Source organism: Protopterus annectens, chromosome 8.part1 (assembly GCF_019279795.1).
Source record: "Protopterus annectens isolate FY-2018-M chromosome 8.part1, PAN1.0, whole genome shotgun sequence".
NCBI classification, from domain to species: domain Eukaryota; kingdom Metazoa; phylum Chordata; order Ceratodontiformes; family Protopteridae; genus Protopterus; species Protopterus annectens.
The window spans coordinates 176241943-176268847 of NC_056742.1; the positions used below are offsets into that span (position 1 = coordinate 176241943).

At 37.1% G+C, this 26905-nt stretch overlaps 1 protein-coding gene across 3 annotated transcripts in view; it reads right to left on the bottom strand.

The window, feature by feature from the left end:
- The window catches only part of NUDT7 (nudix hydrolase 7), a 169579-nt gene that overhangs the window by 106971 nt on the left and 35703 nt on the right, over positions 1-26905 (bottom strand). For all 3 annotated transcript variants that reach the window (XM_044081811.1, XM_044081812.1, XM_044081810.1), the window contains one exon: positions 25606-25786. In XM_044081811.1, coding sequence (XP_043937746.1) covers positions 25606-25758 — 153 coding nt within the window. In that variant the 5' untranslated portion in view covers positions 25759-25786. The remainder of the gene's footprint in view (positions 1-25605; positions 25787-26905) is intronic.

Consider the following 26905-nt stretch of genomic DNA (forward strand, 5'->3'; position numbering starts at 1 on the left):
TGTTCTGCTCTACCAGAGAACCTGGAAAGAACACACCGCATTAATTCTATGAAAGTACAAATAAGCAACTGGATGATAATCCACAGCTGGATTTGTTAATGGAAAGGACAATCAGCATCTATGCTCCAAACATGGCAATGGGAAAGATACCAATGCCTACAGACATAAAGATGCAGTCATATCAGCATAGTGAGCTACTCCTGACGAAAAGTGGCAGAACAGAAAATTTTCAATCGAGACACCAAAGTGTTCGTGGAAAATGATTATTCGCTGTATACCAGGCAGAAGAGAAGCAAGGTTATCCCTGCAATAAGAGGGTGTCAAGAGGTGGGGTGAGATTCAAGTTGTTATATCCATCTGTCTTCAGAATATTTTCTCAGAAGTAGCAAAGACAGGTGGCCAAGATGGTGAGCAGATAACAGCACTATTTTTTTTAGCTTTGCTTCATTTTAACACCTCTGACAGGATTTTTACTAAAAAACTCAAATACAATGTTTCAGAACTTGATGGATTTATAGCTGAACATCTGATGAAAGATTAACTACAAAAATAATAAGTTTGAAACTCTTTTAATTGCTTTTTCCTGATAAGAAAACTAGAAAGAACTAGTTGTCTCAGAATGATCCACTCTAAGCCCAGTGTACAGGAAAGTACTATGAAAAAGAGATACAGGCTATACTAAGTAACATCAGTGAGTTATATGTAAAGACAGATAAACTAGAAAGCAAGATGGACAATTTCAAACAGGAATGTAAAAAACAAGATGAAGTGCTGAGTGAATCTCTTAATCAACAGTCATCACAGATCTCAAGTATAGAAGTGGCAATGATGGAAGATTACTAAAAATAAGAACAACAATGAATTTCTTCTAAAACAAAACAACCTATTCTGGGAAAAAATAGAAGAATCACAGAACAGATCTCGAAAAAATAACATCAGGATTTACAGGACTCCTGAAAAAGAAGAGGGAGACAGTATGATACAATTCCTTAATACCTGGCTGCCTAAAACTTTGAGCCTGCCTGAAGCTTTTTCCTTTGGCATCAAAAGGGCACACAGATCATTTTCTAACTTGTCCTTAAAAAATCTACCTTCACCAAGGTCAGTGATCGTAAGATTTTTCTCAAGTCAAGATAAGGATTTATTCTTAAAAGCTGCATGGGCTAATTATCCAGTTAAAACTATAAGACTTGACAATGACTATTGTACATTAGTGATGTCCAAGAGAAAAGCATCCGTGCCACCTGTTAAAAGCTTAAAGAAAAACAATATTAAAGCACAAATCTTGTTTCCAGCAAAAATTAGTCACCTTCCAAAAGGAAAGAATATTTTTAACACATTGGAAGATGCATTGGACTTTATACAGAAAAATAAGATCCTAGAAAAAACATGAGAAATGCACTGGAATCTATCAACTTCTTTGAAGAGAAATGCAAGAGATTGTTTGTTAATAAAAGACAAAACCAGTAAAAAACTGAAGGACAAATGAAAATCAATGTATTTCATGGTTATGAATTCTTACTAATTTAAATAAGTGCTTGAATACTTATGAACAGGTGCTGCATATTACTTTTTACAAGGTAAATCATGTATTTCTTTTTTCTCTTCTTCAAAGGGTTACTACTTCCCTTTTTAAAATGTTACAGTTTGATTCTTTTAGCTATATATGAAATTAAAGCCATTTATTTTCACTTAGAGTTTAAAAAGTTAAACTATTTAGCTTATTAAAAGTTAATCATTATTATGATGAAACTTATGTTAGGTGGCACACTTTCTGACATCTTGACATAGTTGAGTAAGATACTATTAAAATACAATACAAGATGCAACAAATGACACTAATGAGGCCTAGTAAGTTAGATTCTGGGTTCTTAAAATGGGCCAGTAGTGCGCTACTGATAGTATACTTGACATGCAATAGCACCCAGGAAAGACGTGCTATATTATAAACAAGTAAAAAATATATAGATGTTTTTACATATATAAAAGTTACTACTGGAATATCAAAAATCAGTGTAGCACATGTTTACAAGTTAAACCTGGATCACACATAGCTGTCATTCTTTTAATGCAACTTTATATGCTATGTCTCCTTTAAAAAAATGACAGTCTACTTTTTATTAAACATCTCATACAAATGGTGTTGAATCATTAAATACTTCTTTGAGTGCAATTGCTTTTTGGTGGTCGGGATACCTTGAGATATTTTTTGTTTTTTGGTGAATTGGTGGGGTTTGAGGGATTGGTATGTGGTGTGGAGGTGGCTTGGATTCACTTGTGAGTGTTTTTGTGTGAAATGCAACTGATGCACTGTTCATTTTCAAACCCTTACCATGAAAACTAGCTTGAAATGACTTAAAGTCACGAGCACTTTTGTGATGCTGCAGGAGTTCTAAAATTCTAAGAACTGTCCAGGTTACTTCTTCCTGTCTAAAAGTAAATACTCATAATACTTTGAATCTAATCTAATATGCTAAGGTGTCAATGAATACAAGTAAGATATTAAGCAAGACAGCGAACTACATTCTAAACCACTGTCAGTAATTAAATAATTCTGAATGCCTGCAGTATACCAAATGGAAAGTTTATATACCAGCCTGTAGAATGACACTTCTGAGAAAAAAAATTAGGATTGTGTTTCTCTGTTATTGTCTGTTTTTAACGATAATAAAATTTAATATCTCAGAACAATTTATTATGGAAAGTCAGAATCTTAAAAGAGAAGATTTTTCATATGTTTGTTCGCATACTATTAGACATAACATTTAAGGAAAAAAACAGGACTGACTTTAACAGCAGTACTACATTAGAGAGTATCAAATATATAAGGATAAATATAAATGTTCTATTATATGACGCACTACACTAGGATTATACTGAAATATACAAAACCTAAGAATACAGTAATAGTACAAGGCATAGTATACAAACAGAATTAGAAACAGATCAGAATAAGTAAATATGCATATAGTTAAAGAATATAAATATCTCTACAAGGGTGGGAGGTTGGCGTAGTGGTTAAGGTGTCCACCTTATAGGCAGAAGGTGCAGGGTTTGATTCTTGAGTTCCTATTACATTATCGAAAGATAACGTAATTGAATGATCAAAACTTCGAAATGGCAGCATTTCGAAGGTCGCATTGTGGGATCACAGTACAGTGAGGATTGGAATATTTGCCCTTTCCTTACTGTAGTGCAATCTCGGAGTTGGAATATATATTTAGCGGGGGGAGTGGGGGAGCGCAGCCCCCACAATACAAGCTTCAAAATGCTGCCATTTTGAGGTTTTAATTGTTTGATTATGTTATCTTTTGATAACGTAATATGAACCCTTGATTCTCACAAGGGGTTGGCTGTGCTTGCAATCACCCACAAGGGCAGTTAGCCTACTACTAATTTATGAAGTTATGATCCTATGTACAACTTTACACACAGTAAATAAAATATAAAAAGACATAAAATCATCTGACCTATAAATTAATAAATATGAAAATAACAACGGACTTCCTCCCGTGTAGTAGACCAGGGAGATAATGTGAGGTACAGGAAAAGATTACTGTAGAGATATTCAGTTTGGTCAACTTATAATAAAAATTCTGAACACCTGTTTAACTTTTCCTATTTATAATATATCACTGATGGGCTTTTCAAATGAAAGATGATGCATACTAAAAAAATGAGACACATTCATATGAATCAGAAGCATCAGCTAAGCTTTGTTAGTCTAAGGGAAAGTTTGAGAAGCAGTTTTTTCAAGTTTTTCAACAAACTAGGAATACATTATTCCATGTAAAATGTTTTAAGGTTATATAATTTGGTATTTTATTTGTTTCAAAAGTTTTGTCCAAAGATGAAGATTTCATATTATTACATATAAAGTACAGAATACGTTCGGTACATAAATGCAATTTCATCATATTTGTGTTTTTTTTCTCTCATATAAATGTCTGATTTTAAATGCATACTTATTAATATTAATGGATTGAATAATCCGTTAAAGGGGGGGGTGTATGTTCAAATACTTGCAATTATATAAAGCTCAAATAGTATTTCTACAGGAAACATATTTACTTAATAAAGACATAAATAAACTTTCATTAAAGAATTACTTGGTTTTAGCAGGTTCTGGCTTTCGAGCTAAAAGAAGAGGCACCCTTATTTTATGGAAGAGCGCACCAGTAATGCCTAAAGTAAAATATACTTATGTTGATAAAAATGGTATGTTAAGCATTGTTATAACTGAGTGGAACAAACAACTACATACATTGGTGAACTCTTTATGGATTCCAGGGGTTGGAGATAACGATGCAAATAATTACTTAGATACTATAGCCTATTACATGAAAGGTCAAGTCATAGCGGCTGGTAATTTTAATTGTATTTTATCAGACAAAGATTCCAATGCAGACAGAAAGCTAAGAATCACATCTTGAGACAAATACTTAATAACAAATTTTGTAAATCTAATGAATTAAACATACACACACACATATATATATATATATATATATATATATATATATATATATAAACTCACTTCAGTTTACCCATTATTCACATAGATCTGGAACACAAACAAATATTGATTAAATTTTTGTCTCAAATAATCTGTTATCACATATTAGAGAAGTTTCAATAGTTTCATGTCCATTAATCAGACCATAATGCCATAATTCTACACGAATTACAGAATGAACTGGCACCCCACCTAAGTACCATGTTCAATCATAGCCTCACCTCAGGCTTTGTGCCCACTGAATGGCGCACAGCGATGGTTATCCCACTCCACAAAGGGGGAGCCACCACAGACCCTGGGAACTACTGCCCCATTAGCCTAACGAGCCTGGTCTGCAAGGCCATGGAATGTATCATCATGGAACTTATAAACAAAGACATTGGTAATCTCCAAACTCAGGACCCCACCCAGTTCAAGTTTGTAAAAGGCAGATCATGTCTCCTAAACCTGATAGACTTCTTTGAAGCAGTCACCAAAGCCGTTGACAAGGGTAAGGTGGTTCACACAGCCTATCTAGATCTCACCAAGGCTTCTGACACCACCCCCACTCTGGAATTATAGATAAACTCACTAAACTAGGTATAAATCCTTATGTCACAAGATGGGTTGCCAACTGGCTCACTGACAGAACCCACACTGTGAAAGTAACAGACTCCAAATCCGACTTCAGACCAGTGACAGGTGGAGTACCACAGGGTTCAGTCCTGGGTCCTCTCCTGTTTGGTATCTACTTTTCTGAAGTTCAGGCTAACACAGAAGGTCTGTGGCTTACGAAGTTCGCAGATGACTGCAAACTAAGAGCCATAATAGAAACTCCTAACGATGTGGACATCCTACAAAAGGGCCTCACTGAGACAGATGCCTGGTGTCAAAGCCATGGCCTTAAGCTCAATGCCAAAAAGTGCATTGTCATCCCCTTTGGCAAAAACTCTGTACCCATAAGCTACCACATAGGTGGTAGTCTACTTAACACCGAAAGTGTGATAAGAGACCTTGGGACACAGGTGGACAGTAGTCTCTCCTTTGATAATCACATCACCACAGTAGTCAAGACATCCTTTTACATGGCACACCTCATCACAAATGGTTTCTCATCCAGGAAAAAAGAGGTAATTGTTCCCCTCTACTCGTCACTCATTAGACTTATTATAGAGTGCAACGCCCCTTTTGTTATGTACCTCACATGACATCAACTGGAAAGGCTGCAGAAATAACTCACAAAGAGGATTACCGGCCTCAAACAGATGCCCTATGCAGACCATCTCAAAAAACTCCAGCTTTACTCTGTCGCATACCGCCTACTCAGAGAAGATCTCTGCCTAACATACAGAGCTATGTCAAACCCAGAGCTGTTGGACATGCTCCACTTAAAAGAAATCCCAATCCCTCCGAGCTACACCCTCTAGGGACTTAAACCTTGTCACCACAATAAACAGAACATGCTGGTGGGATAGATTCCTGTCCCAGAGACTTCCCATACTCTGGAACAAACTGCCTATCTATATCAAACAAAGCTCCTCATTAGCACTCTACAAGAAAAATCTTGATGATTGGATGGGAACTAGGAAATTCACCCCGGGGATCACCTCTGTGGCTCTGCTCGACAGGGCACAGGAAAATTATTTTCTTGGGTGGCGAAAGCCAGGGTACCTTTTTGGCTAGGCTTATATAGGCCCTAGGGTCAATAGCCTAATACCTACTTATGAACCTTTGCGTAATATTATTTTAAAAACTGACAATCTGATACATCATAGGACATTAGCAGTGTACATTACTAAAATAAAAGGATTCAAAATTTGGTATGGTAAAGAGATCATAAGCATGACTGGTGAAGTAACTGACATTGTCCTGTGGGATTCACTAAAGGCTTACTTAAATGGAAGAGTTACAAGCTGGTATATTAGTAAAACAAGAGAATAGGACAAAGAAAATCTGAAACCAAATGACATTAGCAGTCAGTCTGAACATACAAAATATGATGAAATTCTAAATCATAAAGTTTCAATAAACCTGGAAAAACTTAAACTTCCGGCATATTCAGTAAACCCTTTAAGCTTGCATAAACATGCTCTTAGATAAAAGAGAATGAATAAACTAAATCATATCCAGGGCATTATAACACATATCTTCTTCTTCTTTCTGCTTTTCCCGGTTAGGGGTCACCACAGCGGAACTCCAGTCAAATAACAAAAAAGAATGCAGAACAGATATTAATGGCATTCTTGAGGGCTGTTAAACATTTTAGTTAGGAAAATATAAATAATAAAACAAATAACCTAGATAATGATGATATAGTTGAAACTTTTCTAAGGGAAAACATAAACAATAAATTAACAAGTGAACAAATAAAAAAATGATAGACCATTCAGTTTAAACAGAAATAATAGATCAAATAAAAAAGTTAAAGGTTAATAGGGCACCAGGTTTAGATGGTCTTATACCAGAACTATATAAAATACTACCAGATGATGCAGTTAAAATATTAGATAAGGTCTATATAGAAATGAAACAACTGCTGAAGCTCCCTGTCATGGAAATATTCCCTTATATCACCTATTTCAAACAAGATAAGGATCCTAACAAAGTGTTTATCATGCAGACCCATTTCATTTTTAAATAAGGACCATAAGATGTTCATGTCCATCTTAGCTAACATAATTAATCGACTTATACCTAAACTAACAATGATCTAAAACAATAAGTGAGAAGGTCACTGAAAAAACAAAATGAAAACTCCAGCAAAGCTAGAACTTCCACTGAGTGACCTCCCAAACCTCTTGTATCAGAGGCACATGGGATATATGCAAATAACCCTTATGAGCATCAGGTGTTTCAGCTAATTGGCAATTCTGAATGCCCATGACTTTTTTCGTCGTTTTAATGGACAATTTCAGGCCAATAAAGTCAAACCCCACTACCTGTGGATATGCATATTTCAGCCTTGTTATGACCCCATCAGCACAGCACAAGCAGAGTGTTTGACTAAGCATAAGAAACACAGGGCTGTTACACCCTGTTGATGTCCATTATCATTAGGGCCACTGCAAAAATATCTCAAACAACAAATGAAAACAATAAGTGAGAAGGTCACTGAAAAAACAATCAGTAAAAACAAAATGAATAACCTTCTCACTTACTGTTTTCGTTTGTTTGGAATATTTTTGCAGTGACCCTAATGATAATGGAAATCAGCTGGGTATAACAGCCCTGTGTTTCTTATGTTTAGTCAAACACTATGCTTGTGCTGTGTTGACGAGGTCATAAGGCCGAAATATGCATATCCACAGCATATCACAGCAAGAGGTTCTCCAGTTCGATTCTCGGCTGGGGTGCCTTCTGTGTGGAGTTTGCATGTTCTCCCTGTGTTCGCGTGGGTTTCCTCCGGGTACTCCGGTTTCTTCCCACATTCCAAAGACATGCATCTGGAGCATTTCTCCCCGGGCATCCGCTGAAAACAGGCTCTGTGGAACCTAGTCGGATATTCCCGGTCAACAAATATTAAATAAATAAAAAATAAAATAAATAAATAGTGGGGTTTGGCTTTATTGGCCTGAAATTGTTCATTAAAATGACAAAACAAGTCATGGGCATTCAGAATCACCGATTAGCTGAAACACTTGATGTTCAAAGGGGACATTTGCATATATCCCATGTGCCTCTGATACAAGAGGTTTGGGAGATCACTCAGTGGAAGTTCTAGCTTTGCTGGAGTTTTCATTTTGTTTTTACTGATAAACTAACAATGATCAAATTGGGATTATTTTAAATTGACAAGTACATGATAATATAATAAGAATACATTGTCGCCTCACAGTATGACGTTGTCCTGTTCGATTCTCAGCTAGAGCGTCTTCTGTGTGGAGACATGCGTGAATGGGCGTACCTTCGTTGAAGGTTGTGCGTCAGAGCTGGCAACTCGGCACGTAAAGATCTACTGCCAATCATTAGCGGACCGGAGTTCCGCTGTGGCGACCCCTCATCGGGAAAAAGCCGAAAGATACAACAACAACATTAAAGGACTATGGAAATAAAAATAAAAAAGTAACTTTTTATCGTTAGTCTCAATTTAGATAAGGCTTTTGACTCAGTTAATTAGCCATACCTGTTGAAAACACTTAAAGAGTAAAATTTCTCACCTGAGCTAATTGCATTAATTTCTAAGTCATACAATAACTCGTGTTTATATTAAAATAGCTTTTTTCTTTCTAATTCCTTTAAATTACAAACAGGCACAAAACAAGGCTGTCTATTATCAACTTTACTTTTTGCATTAGCTATAGAACCCTTTGCTTATAGTATTAGATCCAATAAGAACATTAATTGTATCAAAATAAGAGAAGATTTTGAACTAAATATTCAACGCTTTATTTATTTTTAGTAAAATATCATCAGCAAACAGGAAGTATAGAAAATTCATTAGAACATACAATTAGTTCTATGAGGCAGTTTGAAGAAATCTCAAACTTAAGATTTAATCATAATAAAACAAATACATTATTAATTAATAAAATTAAAAAAAATCATACAAAAATATTCTAACTTCAATTGGAATAGCAATCAAATGAAATACCTTAGTATAACCATTATGTCTAATAGTAAAGAAATTATACTAACAAACTTTCAATAGGTTGTTGATAAAATTTTAAGTTTAGTCATAAATCAAAACAAATTCTTCCTTAGCACAAAAAACAATTAATGCTTATTAAGAGGGTAATTCTCCCTAAAATATTGTTTATCCTACAATCTTTAGCACTATTCTCCACCAAAAAAAAAAAAATAAAAATAATGAAGAAGATAAATAATATTCTATTTAAATTTTTTCACATCCTAATAAAACAAGAGCTTCCTTTGATTGTCACAGAAAAGGTTGGGATAACAGTGGAATAGGATTCCCTGGCATTCAATTGTATGCTACTTCAACAATTGTAAAAGTTATAGAATTGTGGATAAATTCATCTTATGCTTCAAAATGGAAAAAAATACATCAAGAACTATTATTAGTAAATAAATACATCACAACCAGTCATAAACAAATAGTACTTAATAATTTTATCTGGTTATTAAAAAGATTTTTGAGTAAATTGTATTATACCCTCTTCTCAAATACCCTATTTAAATAACATAATTTCCTCTTTCCAAAAGTTCACATATTCTAACCATTGTATTAAAGACTTAATATTTTCTATGTTTCCAATTACATACAGAAACAACTGCTTAGAAACTCATAACTGCAACAAAATGCTAGTACTGAAACAACAAAGTAATTTAATTTATTGGCGACAATTCTTAAATGGTACTGATATACAGTGTTGAAAATTTAAGGTCCAAATACAGTGGATATAAAAAGTGCACACGACCCTGTTAAAATGCCAGCTCTTTGTGATATAAAAAAATGAGACCACAATAAATAATTTCAAAACTTTTCCCATCTTTAATGTGACCTATAACCTGTACAATTCAACTGAAAAGCAAACAAATCTGTTAGAAGAAAAAAATATAAAAAATAAAAACATACAATTAGCTGGTTGCACAAGTGTGTACACCCTTATACGAATACTTTTTTGAAGTACCTTTTGATTTAATTTCAGCATTCAGTCTTCTTGGGTACATACCTGCCATCAATTAAAGAGACTCTCATTAACCCCATATAAAGTTCAGCTGTCCTAGTAGGATTTTCCTGACATTTACTCAGTTGCCTGCTACAGCAAAAGCCATGGTTCACAGAGAGCTTACAAAGCATCAAAGGGATCTCATTGTTGAAGGGTATCAGTCAGGAGAAGGGTACAAAAATTTCCACACATTGGATATACCATGGAACACAGTGAATATAGTCATCAAATAGTGGAGAAAATATGGGACAACAATGACGTTGCAAAGAACTGGACGTCCCTCCAAAATTGATGAAAAGACAAGACGAAAACTGGTCAGGGAGGTTGCCAAGAGACCTACAGCAACACTGAAGGAGCTGGAGGAATTTCTGGCAAGTACTGGTTGTGTACTACATGTGACGGCAATCTCCCATATTGTCCATACGTTGCAAGACGGAAGCCTTTTCTTACACAGAAGAACATCCAGGCCCAGCTAAAACTTGCAAAACAATACATCAAGACTCCCAAAACCATGTGGGAAAATGTGTCATGGTCTGATGGACTAAGGTTGAACTTTTTGGCCACAATTCCAAAAGGTACGTTTAGTGCAAAAAAAACACTTCGCATCACCAAAAGAACACCATCCCCAAGGTGAAGCATGGTGGTGGCAGTGTCATGCTTTGGGGTTGCTTTTCTTCAGCTGGAACTGGGGCTTTAGTCAAGGTGGAGGGAATTATTAACAGTTCCAAATGCCAGTCACTTTTGTCCCAAAACCTTTAGACGTCTGCTAGAAAGCTGAAGATGAAGAGGAATTTCACCTTTCAACACAACAATGGCCCCCAAGCATACATCTAAATCAACAAAAGAATGGTTTCACCAGAAGAAAATTAAAGTTTTGGAATGCCCAGCCAGAGCCCAGACTACATCCAATAGAAAATCTGTGGGGTGACCTGAAGGGAGCTGTGCACAAGAGATGCCCCCGCAATCTGACAGATTTGGAGCAGGTTTGCAAGGAAGAGTGGGCAAATATTGCCAAGTCACGATGTGCCATGCTGATAGACTCCTACCCAAGAAGACTGAATGCTGTAATTAAATCAAAAGGTGCTTCAACATAGTACAAGTTTAAGGGTGTGCACACTTATGCAACCAGTTTATTGCACGTTTTTTATTTTTTATATTTTTCCCCTCACAGATTTGTTTGTTTTTCAACTGAATTGTACAGGTTATAGGACACATTAAAGGAAGGTTTGAAATGATTTATTGTGGTCTCATTTTTTTATATCACAAAAACCTGACATTTTAACAGGGGGTGTGTACACTTTATATCCACTGTACAATCAAGATTCTGAGAATTGTTTTATTTTACAAATATTTAGAAACTTTTGAACGCAGAGGTAAATAAGATATGTAACCCAGATAAAAAAATCATTCCCCAAATTATTGGAATTCTTAATAAATATAAATAATAAAGCAATGAAAAATAAATCATATTTGTCACAAATGTATAACATTCTTAAGTTAGATTTCACATATTTAGACAATTCCTACTGGAGCTGCTACTCAAAAAATTAATAATGAAGACTTCCCCGAAGAATACAACAAATTAATATTAAAATCTACAGATAAAACTACATCTTCATTATACTGCAACATTTTTGTTTGGAAATTTTTACATAGAACTTTTGTTACTCCTAACAAAATTACAATTATGTATAAATCAAACAGAATTAAATGGTGGAGATGTGATTCTGAAATAATAGCTGACTGGACCCATATGTCATATGAATGTGAAGTCATCTCAAAAACCTAGTACAACATCACTCAGCCAAAAGGCCTCTTAGATCATCAAGCAAACTACTACTAGAAGTCACCAACAGCTACAATAGCTTTGGAGATGCACTATATAGTAGTTCAGTGGCTAAAAAATTGAGCTCTGTCCCTACAAGCATTCAAAACACATCATCCAAAGCCTCCTTTAAAGACCTCATCAGGCAACATCTCAAGGAAAGTTGGCAGTGCCATGATTGCTCCCCAGGCTATGAAAGCGGATAACACATACATACAAAATCTAGAGCACTTGATAACAGTTTTCAATCTTACTCACAAACACTGGCTAATCTACAATGTATGTACTGTACCTGTGTACTATGTATGTATTCTACCTATGTTCCAAATTTCAGCTGTACACCACAAATCTATTAATTACCTTTATTTTTAAAATTAATATTTTTTTGTTTGTTCTCTCCACTGTAACTGTTTATGTGCCGCATACCACTGTAAAAACAGGTCTCCTGTAATTTGTGTGTATACTGATCATGTCTAAATAACTAAATGTGTCTGTAATTTTTCTTTGTGGAGCTTTTCTCCCCGGGCCTCTGCTGAAAAAGGGTCTTTTCGGCTCAGTCAGACACCCCCGGTTAACAAATGTAAAATAAAATAAAATAAATAAATAAATCTCCCCCTTTTTGGAAAGGAATTATTCAAGCTCTATGGTCAGATAGATGTAATATTTCTAAATCTTTAGTTTTATTTAATGCTCAGATTCCTGAGATAATTCCAAAAACCCAAGTGCCTCTTCTTTGGTCTATTCTTGCTATAGCCAGAAAAGTAATTACTAAAAACTGGAAAATTAAAGTTAACCCCTCATGTTTTGAATGTATTAGTATGGTAAAAAGTGTTTGCAGTACTGAATTGCATACTATAAAGATGAGAACTTCTAATAGTATTCATTCATATAAATCTTGGGTTAAACTTAGACTTATTTGAAAAATATTAACTGTTGTTGATGTATAACTGATACATTGATCAGCTGTGGACCTATGAAAATAGTTGTTTGTTTTATAATTGATTTATTTATTGTTTTAAAACCAAATAAAAAAAAATAAAAAAAGAAGTAGCAAAGACATTCTTGTATGGTGAACAGACGAAGGAGGAAATACAGTTTATCCATCAAAAAGTTAGCCAGCAAGTCAAAAGGGATACTTCTTCTCATTCCTCTGACAACGGCACAGCCCACAGACAGAACTTGTCAGTAATTTCCAGCGTTCCAAAGGAAAATGACTGAGTGACAGAAAAAAAAACAGAGGAGATGAGAACACTGGAGTACACTGGATTTGAACCAGAGACCAGTGTTGGCTGTTTGAGAAGATGAAGAAGAGGAACAGCAAGAATCTGAAAGTAGGAAATAAACAGGCAAACTGTTTGTATGTAATTAAAGGGCTATTTCTATAAGAAATATGAAGACTCTGATTTTGCTAGAAGTGGAGGGAAGAAGGGAGAAAGGACTGAAAGGCTATGGGCTGTAAAATATAATTTCCACTTTTCCATTAATGTTTAGAAGGATAATAAAAAAGTTCACTTTTTTCACAGTAATATATATATATATCTATATATATCTATATATATATATATATATATATATATATATATATATATATATATATATATATATATATATATATATATATATAAAACCTCTAAGCAAAACATTATTTTCCTTCTCTTAGTGAGATTTCTTGAAGTCAACTACATGTTACATTGCAACATATATAGTACCAATGGCTTTTTTAAATTTATGTGATGTTAAAGTAGTATGTATGTTTTACTGTTCTTTTTTCTGCCAGCAGTGCTCTGCAAATGGTAAATGCAATGCCAGCAGACATAGGTAATCAATCAAAAATGGCTGAACCATGAAATGTGAGGTACTTGCATGAAGAAAAAAGCAGTAGCCAAAGAAGTGGCAAGTAGTGCAGTTAAAATAAATGAATTCTGTACAAGTAGATGCGCTTCTATTAATAACAAACACCTCAGTATGAATTAGATCAATATAAAATCTATTAATTTCATGACTTTTTCTTAAGGCTATAATTCAGTTAATTTACAGTATGAAAGTTGTTTTTCACATTTGGGAGGGAAGCTGAGATAGGGAAAGAATGGATGGCTTAGGTGCAGAATGGAGTACAGGCTCTAGAGTAATCAGCATGACTAAATTTACCTTTAGAATGAGTGTAGCCTGTGGGTGCAGATGTCTATGTGGGGTATGTGCCCATATATGGATGTGTAATTTTCCTTTTTGTAAAATGGATATGGTTGTGTTTGTTGCAAGTTAAAAGGTTCAGGGATTAAAAATAAAACATTTTTTTTTTGTTTTCTGAACATTTTTATTGAAAGAAAGAGTCTGGAAAAGGTGACATGGGTCTAAACAGCAATATGAAGTTGCAATTCCATATATGTTCAGCCTGCTCAAATTAATGTTTGCATATAAGTTGGAAACACATATTCAAAAATGTACTGTAGAATATTTGAAAGTTATAGCATCTTAGCCAAATAACTGTTTTATCAGTTATATCATGGAATGCAAATGGCATTACAGGTATGGACAAGAAGCAAAGAGTACTGCATTATATTACAACATGCAGGTTACTAACAGCAATGCTGCATGAGGCACACTTGTATAGAAATAAGCATGTGAATTTGTCAAAGAAAGTATTCCAGAATAGTTATTTAGCAGAGTATCAGTAAAAAAGAGGGGTAACACTACAGATTGCAAGAGGGGCTCCAATAATGATAAAGGAGAAGAAATACAACAGCGTAGATTTGTGGTTATAATGGGTTACTGGCAAGGAAGGAAGATTAAACTGGCATGTATTTATATTCCGCCTGCAACTACTGTTAATGAGCTCAAGATAATTATGGCAGAAGTAATTAGCTTGCAGCAGGGATTATTATTCATGAGTGGGGACTGGAACTAGATATGCAACAGTGAAGGTGTATCAGGGTAACACAGAGGGGAAATTATAACAAAAGACACTAGATTTCAAAAGAAATATATGAGAATACTTGGAATGGAAGATGTGAAATTACTAGAAGGACCCCAGACAGAAGGTCTATGCTATTCTACAAGGTATAATAACTGGGCTAGACTGGACAGAAACTACCTCAAAAGAGCATGTGTGCTTAATTGACAGTTTATAACACATCTAATAGCTATTTCAGACTATGCACTAATAAAGGCTTAAAGATGCAGGGTAATCAAGTAAAAATGAGACACTGTTGCTTTCCTATTTAATATTAAAAAGTGGATTTTAAAGAATGAGCAGTGAAAACATTTCAAGAGTTACTAGGGAATATGCAAATATCTTAAGGAGTGAGAGCTGTACAGTATAATAAAATGAAAATGAAATTTAAAAATATTGTAGACATGAGAGATACAAACATTGGGGTGGAGTAATAGCAATTATTTAAAGGGATTATCATAGGTTAAAGTAGTGCAGATGAAGAAAAATCTTACAGAAGAGAAACAACTGTTTTGTGCTATGCACGAGTTTAGAAAGGCCATTGTTAAGCAAGTATTGTCTGTTAGCAGCCCCAGAGCATAAGACATATTAGCACAATGACAGACAACAGAAAATAGAAAGGGGTGTTGTCAAGCTAAAGAACACATGACTAGAAAAGGACCCTTTCAATATACATCAGTTTTAATTTTTAACCATAATTATAAAGCTTTTATGTCTACAGTAGCAAAATGAATGGCTAATTTGTTACCAAAACTGACAATTATGGATCAGTTATGGGTCAATGTGGTTTTGTGGAGGATAAGCAAACATATGACAACTTTAGCAGAATGATGATGATCCAAAGGAAGCAGAGTGCAAAAAGGCCCCTTTATTGTTAGTGGGACTTGATGCAGAGAAGGCTTGTGACGCACTTAGCTGTGATGTTATGAGTAGGGCAATAACAGCATTTGTTTCCTAACAGAATAATGGGGTTATTTAAGAAGATATATGAAGGGTGAGAGGCAAGAATCAAGATGGAGGGGCTCCTCTCTGACAAGCTGAGTTTGAATAGATGAACAAGGCAAAGGTACCCTTACACTTACAGCTACTGGCAAAGAAAATAACGGATTTGCAATTTCAATGTTACAACTGGTATGGTACTCAAGAAAAAAATCACCTTATTTGCAGATGATATTATGTTGTATTAGATAAATTCAGAAAAGGATATTTCAGTGGTGTGGAGCATTTTGAGGCAGTTTCAAGTTTTTTAGGATACAATATAAATGTGGATAAAATGAGGCTAAAACAAAGGCTATAGCAATAAACTTAAACTATGTTCCAACACTCATGTAGATAGTAATCTAGCCTTCGATCAACGTGTGTCAAAGATACTGAGAAAATCCTTCTATATTGCTCAACTTATAAGTAGGGCATGGCATTCTGGTCCAGAGAGATTATTATACCACTATACTCATCCCTCATCAGGCCCATCATAGAGTATTTTGCCCCCTTTGGTATATGCCTGACCAGACACATGCAGCACCTGGAACATCTACAAAGGTTTCTTACAAAAAGAACACAGGGAGTCCTACTCTGATCACTTCAAAGGCCAGTCTCTTTACTCAGTATCATACAGACTTCTGAGAGGTAAACATTACCTGGTATACAAGGCATCCCTGGACCCTGATCTGATTAACTTTTTACACATCTGTAAAACAAACAGCATCAAAACTACTAGATTAAAAGACCTAAATGTTGCCTGCAACATAATAGGACATGTTGGAGAGACAGATATGCTTCTCAGAGAATTCCCATTCTCTGGACCAAGCTGCCCATCCATGTGAAGCAGAGTTCATTCCAAACCCTATTTAAGAGCAACTTGGACTATGGACTGGTAATTGGAAATTCACCTCTGGTCTGACAGCTATGTCACTGATGGACAGAGGTAGTAAATCACCCCCTATACAAATCACATTTGTGGATCATCTAGTCGTCATAACCTAGTATACCCCTATTAAACTATGAAGAAGTGAATTGGTTTGGCAATACCCATACTTATGGGAACATGAGAAGATAAAATATGTAGGAGTTTGGATTATAAAGGATCTTTTATGGCAGCTAAGGACACATGGGAAGAGACTAAACAAAAAATATTATAAAAATGAAAAGCTAGAAGCTCTTGACAATGAATACAGATAGCAAAGTACAAGCAATGAAAATGTTTTAGCCCCTTTACTGTTGTATACTGATTAGGAATATTTTTAAATCAACCAGAGGAGAAGCTAATGACCACAATTAATAAAGAACTGAAGGAATCTGTTTGGGAGAGAAAGAGCAAGAGTTAAATGGGATAAGTTGTTTCGCTCCACCGAACAAGGTGGTTTAGGATTACCAAATTTGAAGAGATACTTTAGTGCTACACAGTTAAGGCTCATATACATAGAACATGCAGTAGACTACAAATAAAAGTGAAAAAAATGATGGTGAAATGAGAGGTGGGTCATGAAATAAGGAAGAGAGTAGGACTTTGTATGTAGACACTTAAGGAGAACAGTAACTTTAGCATAGTGGCATTAGCTCGGGTCTATATTAGGAAACCGAAAACCAGTTTGCGCGAATACCACAACACAGACACACATAGCCCGAACCGCAGATAAGCCAAACCCCCTAAACTGCGAAATTTAAAATCTCGAATCATCATAGTCGGCCAACACCACTGCGCGCTACACACTATGTACCCAAACATAATAAATAAAATAAATACATACACTAACCAAACCCTACTTCTAACCCTACACTAAACCTTACATACATTACTATCTATACACTTACTTTAACCTGCACCCTAACCCTAAGGTCTGTAACTATCGCACACTTACCTTACGGAGCTATACTGCAGATGGGCCAACCATGACAGTTCGACATTTCGTGTTTCGCGGTTTTGGATGTTTGCCATTACTGTAGTTCACGCTATATGTGTCGCTCAATTCTGATTCGCTCGAACAGATCTTCGGGCATCTAATATAGACCCCATTAGCTCACTAGGCCAACTCAGATCTACAACACATAGATTTATATGCACAATGTAGCTGAACATATTTTGAGAACTAAGCCAACACTGTAATGAAGAAAAGAGGTTGTACCAATAGGGATAAATTTAAGTATGGGAACAAATATAAGCAAGAAGGAGGTGGAATTTATTGGTGAAAATTAGCAAAGGAATCAAGGTATTGAGACCAAACTAGGGAGAGAGTGGGTTGAAGCCAGGCAGATGTTTGGACTGTGGGTTGGAGACCACCTTCCCTACCATGGATTGATAGAGTACTGGCACAGATAAAGGGATGGGGGAATGCTAAAGGAAAGACTAGCGCTAGTTGATAGTACAGAAGCTGCTGTAAAAATGGATAACTAGTACAGCATATAAAAGAATGCATGCAGACACCCTCTCTGTGGGAGGAATAGAGAGTCTCCTAGATCTGCTAGCTAAAGTGAGTTTATCTGGGCTTATCCTTTATACTCTCTATTTCAATAAGGGGATGACTCTTACTGTCTTTTCTTTGGAAGAGGCAAGTCATACATTAACTATTCATTTACTTTCTCCCAAGGTGGCCTTCCACTCCTGCATCACTAACTAAATATAGGACATTAGCATCAGAGAGGGGAAAGCTGTCTCTGTACAATCAGTTTGCATTTAATTCTGTGTCTTATCAATCAAAGGTTTCTCAAGTTCTTTTTCCTACTTCCTTGCTGGGAATACTTCCATTTGTCCAAATCAATACGTCTTACATTCCTGTGTTCTCATGCTACATAATTTTTTTTTCTAATAAAAATCACAGTGAAGAATTCATTGTGCTTCTGCTGGACTTCTAGCAATGTCCCCTCCAATAGCAGATAGTTCTACTGATTTGTCATCTATTCCACAGTGTACTAAATTAATTTTATTTGTTCTTTTCCTCAATGATGGTGTCATCTTCTCCTAAATAAACTTATTTCTGGCATTCTCTTAGGTCTCTCATCCTACTATATATACTTCTACTCAACTGTAAGCCTTCCTCACCCCCACCCTACTGTCATTCTGACAGCCATCCAAGTGCCCCATGTCCTATGCTGGGTCTATAGGCAGTCCAATTTACCCCATGGTCCAATGCCTGAATTTATGCCAGAGCAAGTGAGGAACCTCAGCGAATCTTGGAGGGACTGCTGTCCATATTTTAGCCAGATAAATGTTTATATATAACCTACTCACTTTTCCCATCCCCCATCCCCTGCTATGATGGGAGCTTTCTTCTTTGGACCATGCCTCCCCATAGGAAGCATTACCAACAACCCCCCCCCCCCGGATGGAAGGCCCATCCCTCCTGTTCCACTCCCTCAGACGTCAGAGCCTCTAATCACATTTGGGTTGCCTAGGCCATAGTCAGGACTTTATTCCTCTATGCCAGTGGAGCGGCCTATGCTTTCTTCATTTTGTCACCTCTACCACACCTATCAATGACCAAGACAGAGGAGACCTTTTCCCACTTTCATCCTCTCCTGACATAGGATTTTGTTGCCTTCTTCATTTCTTCTCCAGTTTACAGCACAGTTCTCCTTATGCTTTTCTGTCCCGCAGTCTTCCAACACTACTTCTCATTCAATGAATTATATTCTCCTGTCTTTTCAGACCTCTGCCTTGTTTCATTTCCTAGCAATACTTTAGGGAATGTGATTATACTCTGGCATGATCATTCCTGCCCAGCAGGTCTCTCACCTCTACCATTTTATCACTAACACAAGAAATGAAATTCTTCCTTAGTGTGTCCTCACTCTCTGCTTTGCTCAAGTCTCATTTCATCAGAGTTTCTACTAGTTCCATCATATTCCTTTCTTAAGATATGAACACTTCCTAATTTAGATGATATATGATTCTCCAGCACTATGGTTCTCTTTTTTTCATTCATTTATTAACTTTGCTTAGGGACGGACATCACCTTTCTAATTACCTTTCTAATACTTGTCTGTGAACCTTCTCCACCAATGAACAATTCCCTACTTTACCATCCAGTTTGAAAGATAACACCTCAATTAAAATTTTCTTCTCTTCCTCAGCATCAATTATTTCCAGAGTCTTTTATAAATAACACGTCTGGTACACAGGACCACTAGCACCTCTTCTACTCCACATTCTACTTGAAAACACAGGCGATTGAGGCAGATGACTACACTTCTCAAAAGACCTGAAAGATCTAACTAAAATGATAGCTTAGGTTTGACAGCACTGTTTTTTTAACTCACACTCAGTACAATTTTCCTAAACGGAATACAGAGATAGAACAGCCTAGGAGAATGCATTTTTACCACTGTGCAGAGCACATTCACATACAAGTACATTACATCATGGACTTTTTAATACCGCGTATTGACACTTGATGTTATATGAGTGGCTAAATCACAATGTGGGCAATAATGATGGTACTCTTGATGGTGACTTCTTAGTAACAGCAAAGAACTGCTTAGGTACTCAGTGCTCACTAGACATAGTTTGATGGAAATACTTTGAGATATTCGTGGTAGTAGTTCAAAGCTTGGAACTTATGCTACTCATTGCTAAAGATTTTACCACTTGATGAACACTGATTTGCTCAAAATATTAAAAAAGTGATTGTGACTCAGTTAACTGATTAAAAATGCTCTTCTTGCTAAGATAATGGAAAACAATAGTGTTAGCTCAAAATACAAATACTAAGCTGCTGACATGCACTCCAAGCACCTGCTGTGGCATTTGTATCTTATGTGGCTTACACAGGTTTATAGTTTCATAGTTTAGTACTAGGCTATCTGCCCTGGGGCACTTGTAAGCCTAGCCCTAGAGATGTGGCTTTCGCCACCCCATGTAGTAGTACTAAGGTGTACAGAATAAATTTAGAATACTGTGTCTTTGTCTAGTAGTGACACACTGAAGACCCCCTTACTTATTAAAATTAGTTTATTGTGCCTCTGTCAAGTAGCGACACAGGGGTGACCCCCGGGGTAAACCTACGATCTCCCATCCACTCGTCAAGTTTTTTCTTGAAGAGAGTCAGTGAGGGGCTCTGCCTAACATGAACTGGGATTCTGTTCCAGAGTAATGGGAAGCCTCTGAGTTATGAATCTGTCCCTCCAGCATGTTCTATTCATATTTGTACTGAGGTTTAAATCTTTGGCTCTCATGGTCCATCAATTCCTGGTTGGACATGGCCTTGTATGTCAGGCACAGATCACCTCTGAGCAGGCGGTATGCTACTGAATAGAGCTGGAGTTTCTTTAGCCTGGTAGCATATGACATATGTTAGAGACCCTTGATCCTCTTGGCGAGGTACTTCTGGGGTCTCTCCAGCTGTTGTAAGTGCCGGGTGAGGTACATATCAAATGGGGCATTGTACTCAATCATGGGCCTAATAAGGGAGGAGTATAGGGGTACGATGACCTCCTTTGATCTGGATGTGAACCCCTTCATGATAAGGTGGGCAAGGTAGAAAGTCTTTCTAACCACTTTGGCAACGTGGGTGTCAAATGAGAGGTCACTATTAACTTGGCTCCCCAGGTCTCTGATTACTTTTTCTGTACTCAGTGGGTTTCTGTCTATGTGATAATTTGTGGGTACTTTGTTTTGCCCAAAGGGGATGACTATACATTTCTTGGCATTCAGTTTAAGGCCATGATTCCGGCACCAGTTGTCCATTTCGGTGAGGCCTTTCTGTAGGATGTATGTGTCAGCTGGTGTATCGACTATGGCGCCTAGTTTGCAGTCATCTGCGAACTTTGTCAGCCACAACCCTCCCATGTTTGCTTTCACATCTGAGAAGTAAATGCCGAACAAGAGGGGTCCCAGGACAGAGCCCTGTGGGACACCACTTGTGACTGGCTTTGAGTCCGACATGGCTCCCGCAATTTTGACTTTATGGGTTCTGTTCTTTAGCCAGTTTGCAACCCATCTTGTGACATATGGATTTACATTTAAGCTGTTTAGCTTGTCTATGATGCCTGAGTGGGGTATTGTGTCGAAGGCTTTAGCCAAATCCAGGTAGGCTGTATGGACTGCCTTGCCCTCATCAATGGCTCTAGTGACTTTCTAAAAAGTCAACCAGGTTCAAAAGGCAGGATCTGCCCTTTACAAAGCCGAACTGGGTGGGATCAAGTGTCTGTAGGTCCCCAATGTCGTTGTTTATGAGTTCCATAATAATTCTTTCCATAGCTTTGCAGACCAGGCTGGTTAAGCTTATGGGGCGGTAGTTCCCAGGGTCTGTAGTGGAGCCTCCCTTGTGGAGTGGGACCACTGTTGCTGTACGCCAGTGTTCAGGTACATATCCTGTAGTAAGGCTAAGGTTAAATTGCATTTTTATATGCGGGTTTAGCTCCTCTTGGAGTTCACGTATCACGCAGCCGGGGATACCATCAGGTCCCATTGATGCTGTGTTTTTTGCTTTGCTGAGGGCGGTTCTCACCTGGACATCAGAGATGACAGGGAGGTTACATTCAGCTGGGATAAGTATTTCTTCTTTTTGAGGTGAGGGAGGGGAGAAATTTGCACTGAACCTGTCTGCCAGAATGTTGGCAATATCTGTGGGTTCGGTAAATTTTTTGTCGTTGTGTACTAACTCTGAGCATATCTGAGGGTTTCCGCCCAGGTATCTAACATAACTGAATAATGCCTTGTGGTTATCTTTAGTGTCCTTGGCGATTTTTCTCTCAAAGTTGGCCTTGGATGTTTTTATGAGAGAACGTAGCTTTCTACTAGTGCTGATCAGAGATGCCTTCCCTTTATGGGATTTTGCTCTGTCTTGCAGTAGCTTCCTTCTTTTGTTATACAATTTGTTTATGGCTGGGGTCCACCAGACAGGATGCTTTCCTTTGGTGGAGAGGGTCTTGGTTTTATTTGGGACTGCATGATCCATGCATTCTTGGAGATGTCCGTAGAAAACATTTGTGTAGGATTCAGCATTGTGGGATGTGGTTTCCATTGGCCCTGTGGGCTTAAATGATACCATCTCAGTCTTAAGAAGTGTAAAGTCAGCTTTTGAGAAGTTTCTCACTGTAGTCTTTTGTGCTGGGGGTGGAGGTGGTAAATGTATATCCAGGGTGATTAGTTTATGGTCAGATCTCACCAGTGAGGGGAATACTTCTGGTGTGGAGCATTTTGTCCCCATGTTTGTGATGATCAGGTCTAGTATATTATCCCCCTTGTGGGAGAGGTGACTAGCTGTTCCATTGCATTTGAGTTTATGAATTCCAGGAACCTTTGGGCTAGGGTGTTAGGGCTAGAATAGTGCACCCAGTCTATGTTAGGGTAGTTGAAGTCTCCCAATATGATGGTATTTGGTGAGACATTCATATCTTCCAATGTCTTCAGAAAGGCTGAGTGGGGTTCTTGAGATTGGGAGGGTGGTCTGTAACACGCAACCAGTTGTATAGCAGTTTTGCCTATGGTTAGCTGCACCTGGATGGTCTCCGATGCTTCATGAGTTGCCACTAACCTGGAGGTGTGGGTATCCTTGATGAATATGGACACTCCCCCTCCCTTTGTGGTTCGGCCCGGGTTTTGGGGCCAAAAAGTATGATACGAGGTAAAGCCTGGTAGCGCTGGGGTGCTCTCAGGAGCCTTGAACCAGGTCTCAGTTACTGCGCAGACATCGATGTTCTCCATACTGAGGAGTGCTTCGAGAGCCTGCATCTTGAGATTTAGACTTCTGGCGTTGAGCAGCATTACCCTTAATTTTTTTCCATTTTTGTTCTCTAAGGAGGTTGGTTCGTCTTTTGAGCCTTGTCTAAAAAAAAGGCACTATGGGGGTGGCAAGAGCCTTAGCCAATATCCGGAAGCCCAGTGGTGACAGGTGCACCCATTTCAAAGAGGTCGTTTCACAGGCAACTGTGTATTACATCATGCAGGCAAAATTCAAATTGCATAAACAGTGTTTAAGACTTTTGAGACATACTTGCATGGACAAAACAGTAGCGCTGGATGAATGGGAAGCAACCCTCCCCACACCCTCACTCAGAGGGCAAAACAGACACAGTATAATTATATAACTTGCCTTTTTTGGACTGCATAAACAACCAATTCAATTATTCGAACAGTTTGTTTGTGTCTTTTGGCTTTTCCCAGTTACGGGTCACCACAGCAGAACTCCGGTCCACTAATGATTGGTAGTTGATTTTTACGTGCAGAGTTACCAGCCCTGATGCACAACCTTCAACAAAGGTACGCCCATTCACGCATGTCTCCATGCAGAAGACGCTCTAGTTGAGAATCGAACCGGACAGTGTCTTACTGTGAGACGACAATGCTACCGCAGCACCACCACCGCGGGTCCAAACAGTATTCCTGAAAAAAGGAGGAGACCTATCTCAAGTGATCTTATGTAGTAAACATGATAGAAACAGCATATAAAAAAGATATAAACACTCAAAAATGAAGTACCGCTGCAAACTGTCATGCTCTTTTTCATATAATATATAAAATTATGATCTGGTCTTTGATCATAATCAGCTTATTATGCATGCATATATTGTTTAACTGTGTTTCCAACATGGTACAGAAAATCTCTCATGCACACTAGTTCTAGTCCACTTGAAATGCCTGTTGACTCTTTACTATATGCTGTACTTAATTCACTACAGCAAACACAGCCTTATCATTTTCAAGGTTTGCCTCAATTTATTGGGCGATCATATATTTACAGTAAATGTGCAGATTCTGTAAAGTGTGCTTCCAAAATCTCTAATAACCCATTCAAACAAATCCTTTAAATGAACCCAAGGATATGGCTATTTGTAGAAACTTACAAAACTCATTTGTTCTTCAAGCTACTTTATTGCTTTGATTCAGGGTTTGGGCTTCATTTATTCATTTTCTCAATAGATGCTTTACTCTATTCAGAGCCATGGGGGAGTCAAGGCAAATACAGTACCTAATGACTGTAAGACAGAGAGGGACTCTCATACACACAACACCTTGCAGAGTGCAGAACTTCCATACTATGCAGTTTCCTAAATGAGCAGTGCACCAAGCTACGTATGGGCTTCATTACCATAGCCATTCCCGCAACTATAGTATCTAAGTGTGGCATCTACACACTCACTGTTTAGTACAGGCAAAGATGCATTACTGGGCAATTTACTGTATGAAAATCAGAACAGGGTTCCCAAGTACACAAGCCAATCTGCATAGCTTTGAATACTAGGCAACTTGGTCTAAGAATCCCAGCCACTATGCCAATTTCATTACATTGTGCTTGCTATACAGAATATTTTACTATGATTGCTCTAATGAAAAATGATCAATAGAAACTACATTTTACCCATTCAGAAAATGAATGTCATCCCTTCCGTTTAGTGTCTTATTCCCTGTCCACTGTCACCCATCTGCCAAACAAAATTACAGAATAGTGCATATAATATTTCAGTACATTTCATCCCATCTGTAAGGATCAGAGCTGTTTGCATACACTAAGAAAAATTAAATCTAATAATGTTGTGATGTGTTTCAGAAAACATCTTTTTTTCTAATGTGGCTTATGATTTTTGACCTTAACCTGTTTATATTTGCATATATTTACTCTTGAATTTTTAATGAACATTACACTACCAAGTTAAAATGTCATCAAGGTTTCTGGTATTAATGCATTTGCAATATTAATTTTAGATAATTATTTCTGCCAGGGATGTAAAATGCTTATAAATACAGTAAATGCCATTTGGATGTACTTACCTTCATTGATCTAACAGTCAGAATCAGATGCAGTTTTCCGTCCTTAACAAAGATAGGTACAAGGACTGATGCTTTGGGAAATGGCAAATGGGAGTATTTTGTTCCAGTGTCATACTTTCTTAGTGCCTCTTTAGTCCTTTCTTTGATGTTCATTGTAGAATCAAACACTAAACGTTTAGAGCTATGTATAACAAGTAATAATGAAATCAGATTAACATGGGAAACGCAGTGAATAACTTCCAATGCAAAGAAATGTATGATGTCAATATGTAAGAAATGACACATGAAAATGGTAAAAAAAGAAAATGTCTAAGCATGACAATTTCAACACATCAAGGCATACTCTTTTGCAATGTGTTATAAGCATTCATCTCTTAATAATGGCAAGTAAAAAAGTAGCACGCTACAGTGAAACACTCTAAATTATACAATAACTGGCCATTAACATTCCAAAATGAGCATGCAGATTGGTCAGCCCAACCAGCGTGCCCATTGTAAATAGAACATATACCAATGGAAAAAAAAAGTCCGGTCGCCCAGATTTTCTTCTATTAATATATGCTACAGAAACTCTTTTTTTTTTTTTTTTTTTTTTTAAAAAAAACTTTCAAAAACCAGAGACTTCAAAAGAACGAGACAGATGGGACAGAGAAACATAAAAGGATAAATCGGGAATGTACCGGATTATTCTTTTATTTTCTCTGTCCCGTCTCTCCCATACATTGAAAGTCTCCCGGTTTCTTTCTTTTTTTTTTTTTTTAATTACGAACAAAAAAAAAAATTACAAACAAAAAAAAAGGGCAATTTAAAAGATGATCTTTCTTTCTCCATTGCTGCCTTTACACATCACTAATGTACTGTGCAAGGGTGGGAATCAAAGTCTCATACATATGCACAGCACATCAAGAAAGCCCCAGGATACCGCTGAAGAGCAGCACGGCACCATTATACAAGGGCATTATTTCAGAAAAGTAAGTGATGTCCTTCTTAAATAATATCAATGTATAATAGCAATAACCCCCAGCTGGGTGCATGTAATGCTGGCTTTACCCTCGGCTGGCTTTGTTTGGTCACTTGAGTTTTGCCCTCATGACCAAACCACACCAACTGTGGACAAATCTAACATTATCCACACCCAGCTGTGGGCTATTGATATACAACATTATATTTTCCTGACAGCAGAACATGACAATAAAGTTTACTAGTCTGCCCTTTTAAGTGTCCAAGCATTCTACCTTCTCTCCATCCCTATCTTTCCCCTTACCCTTTTTTGCTACCTTACCCTTTCTCCAACTGTTGC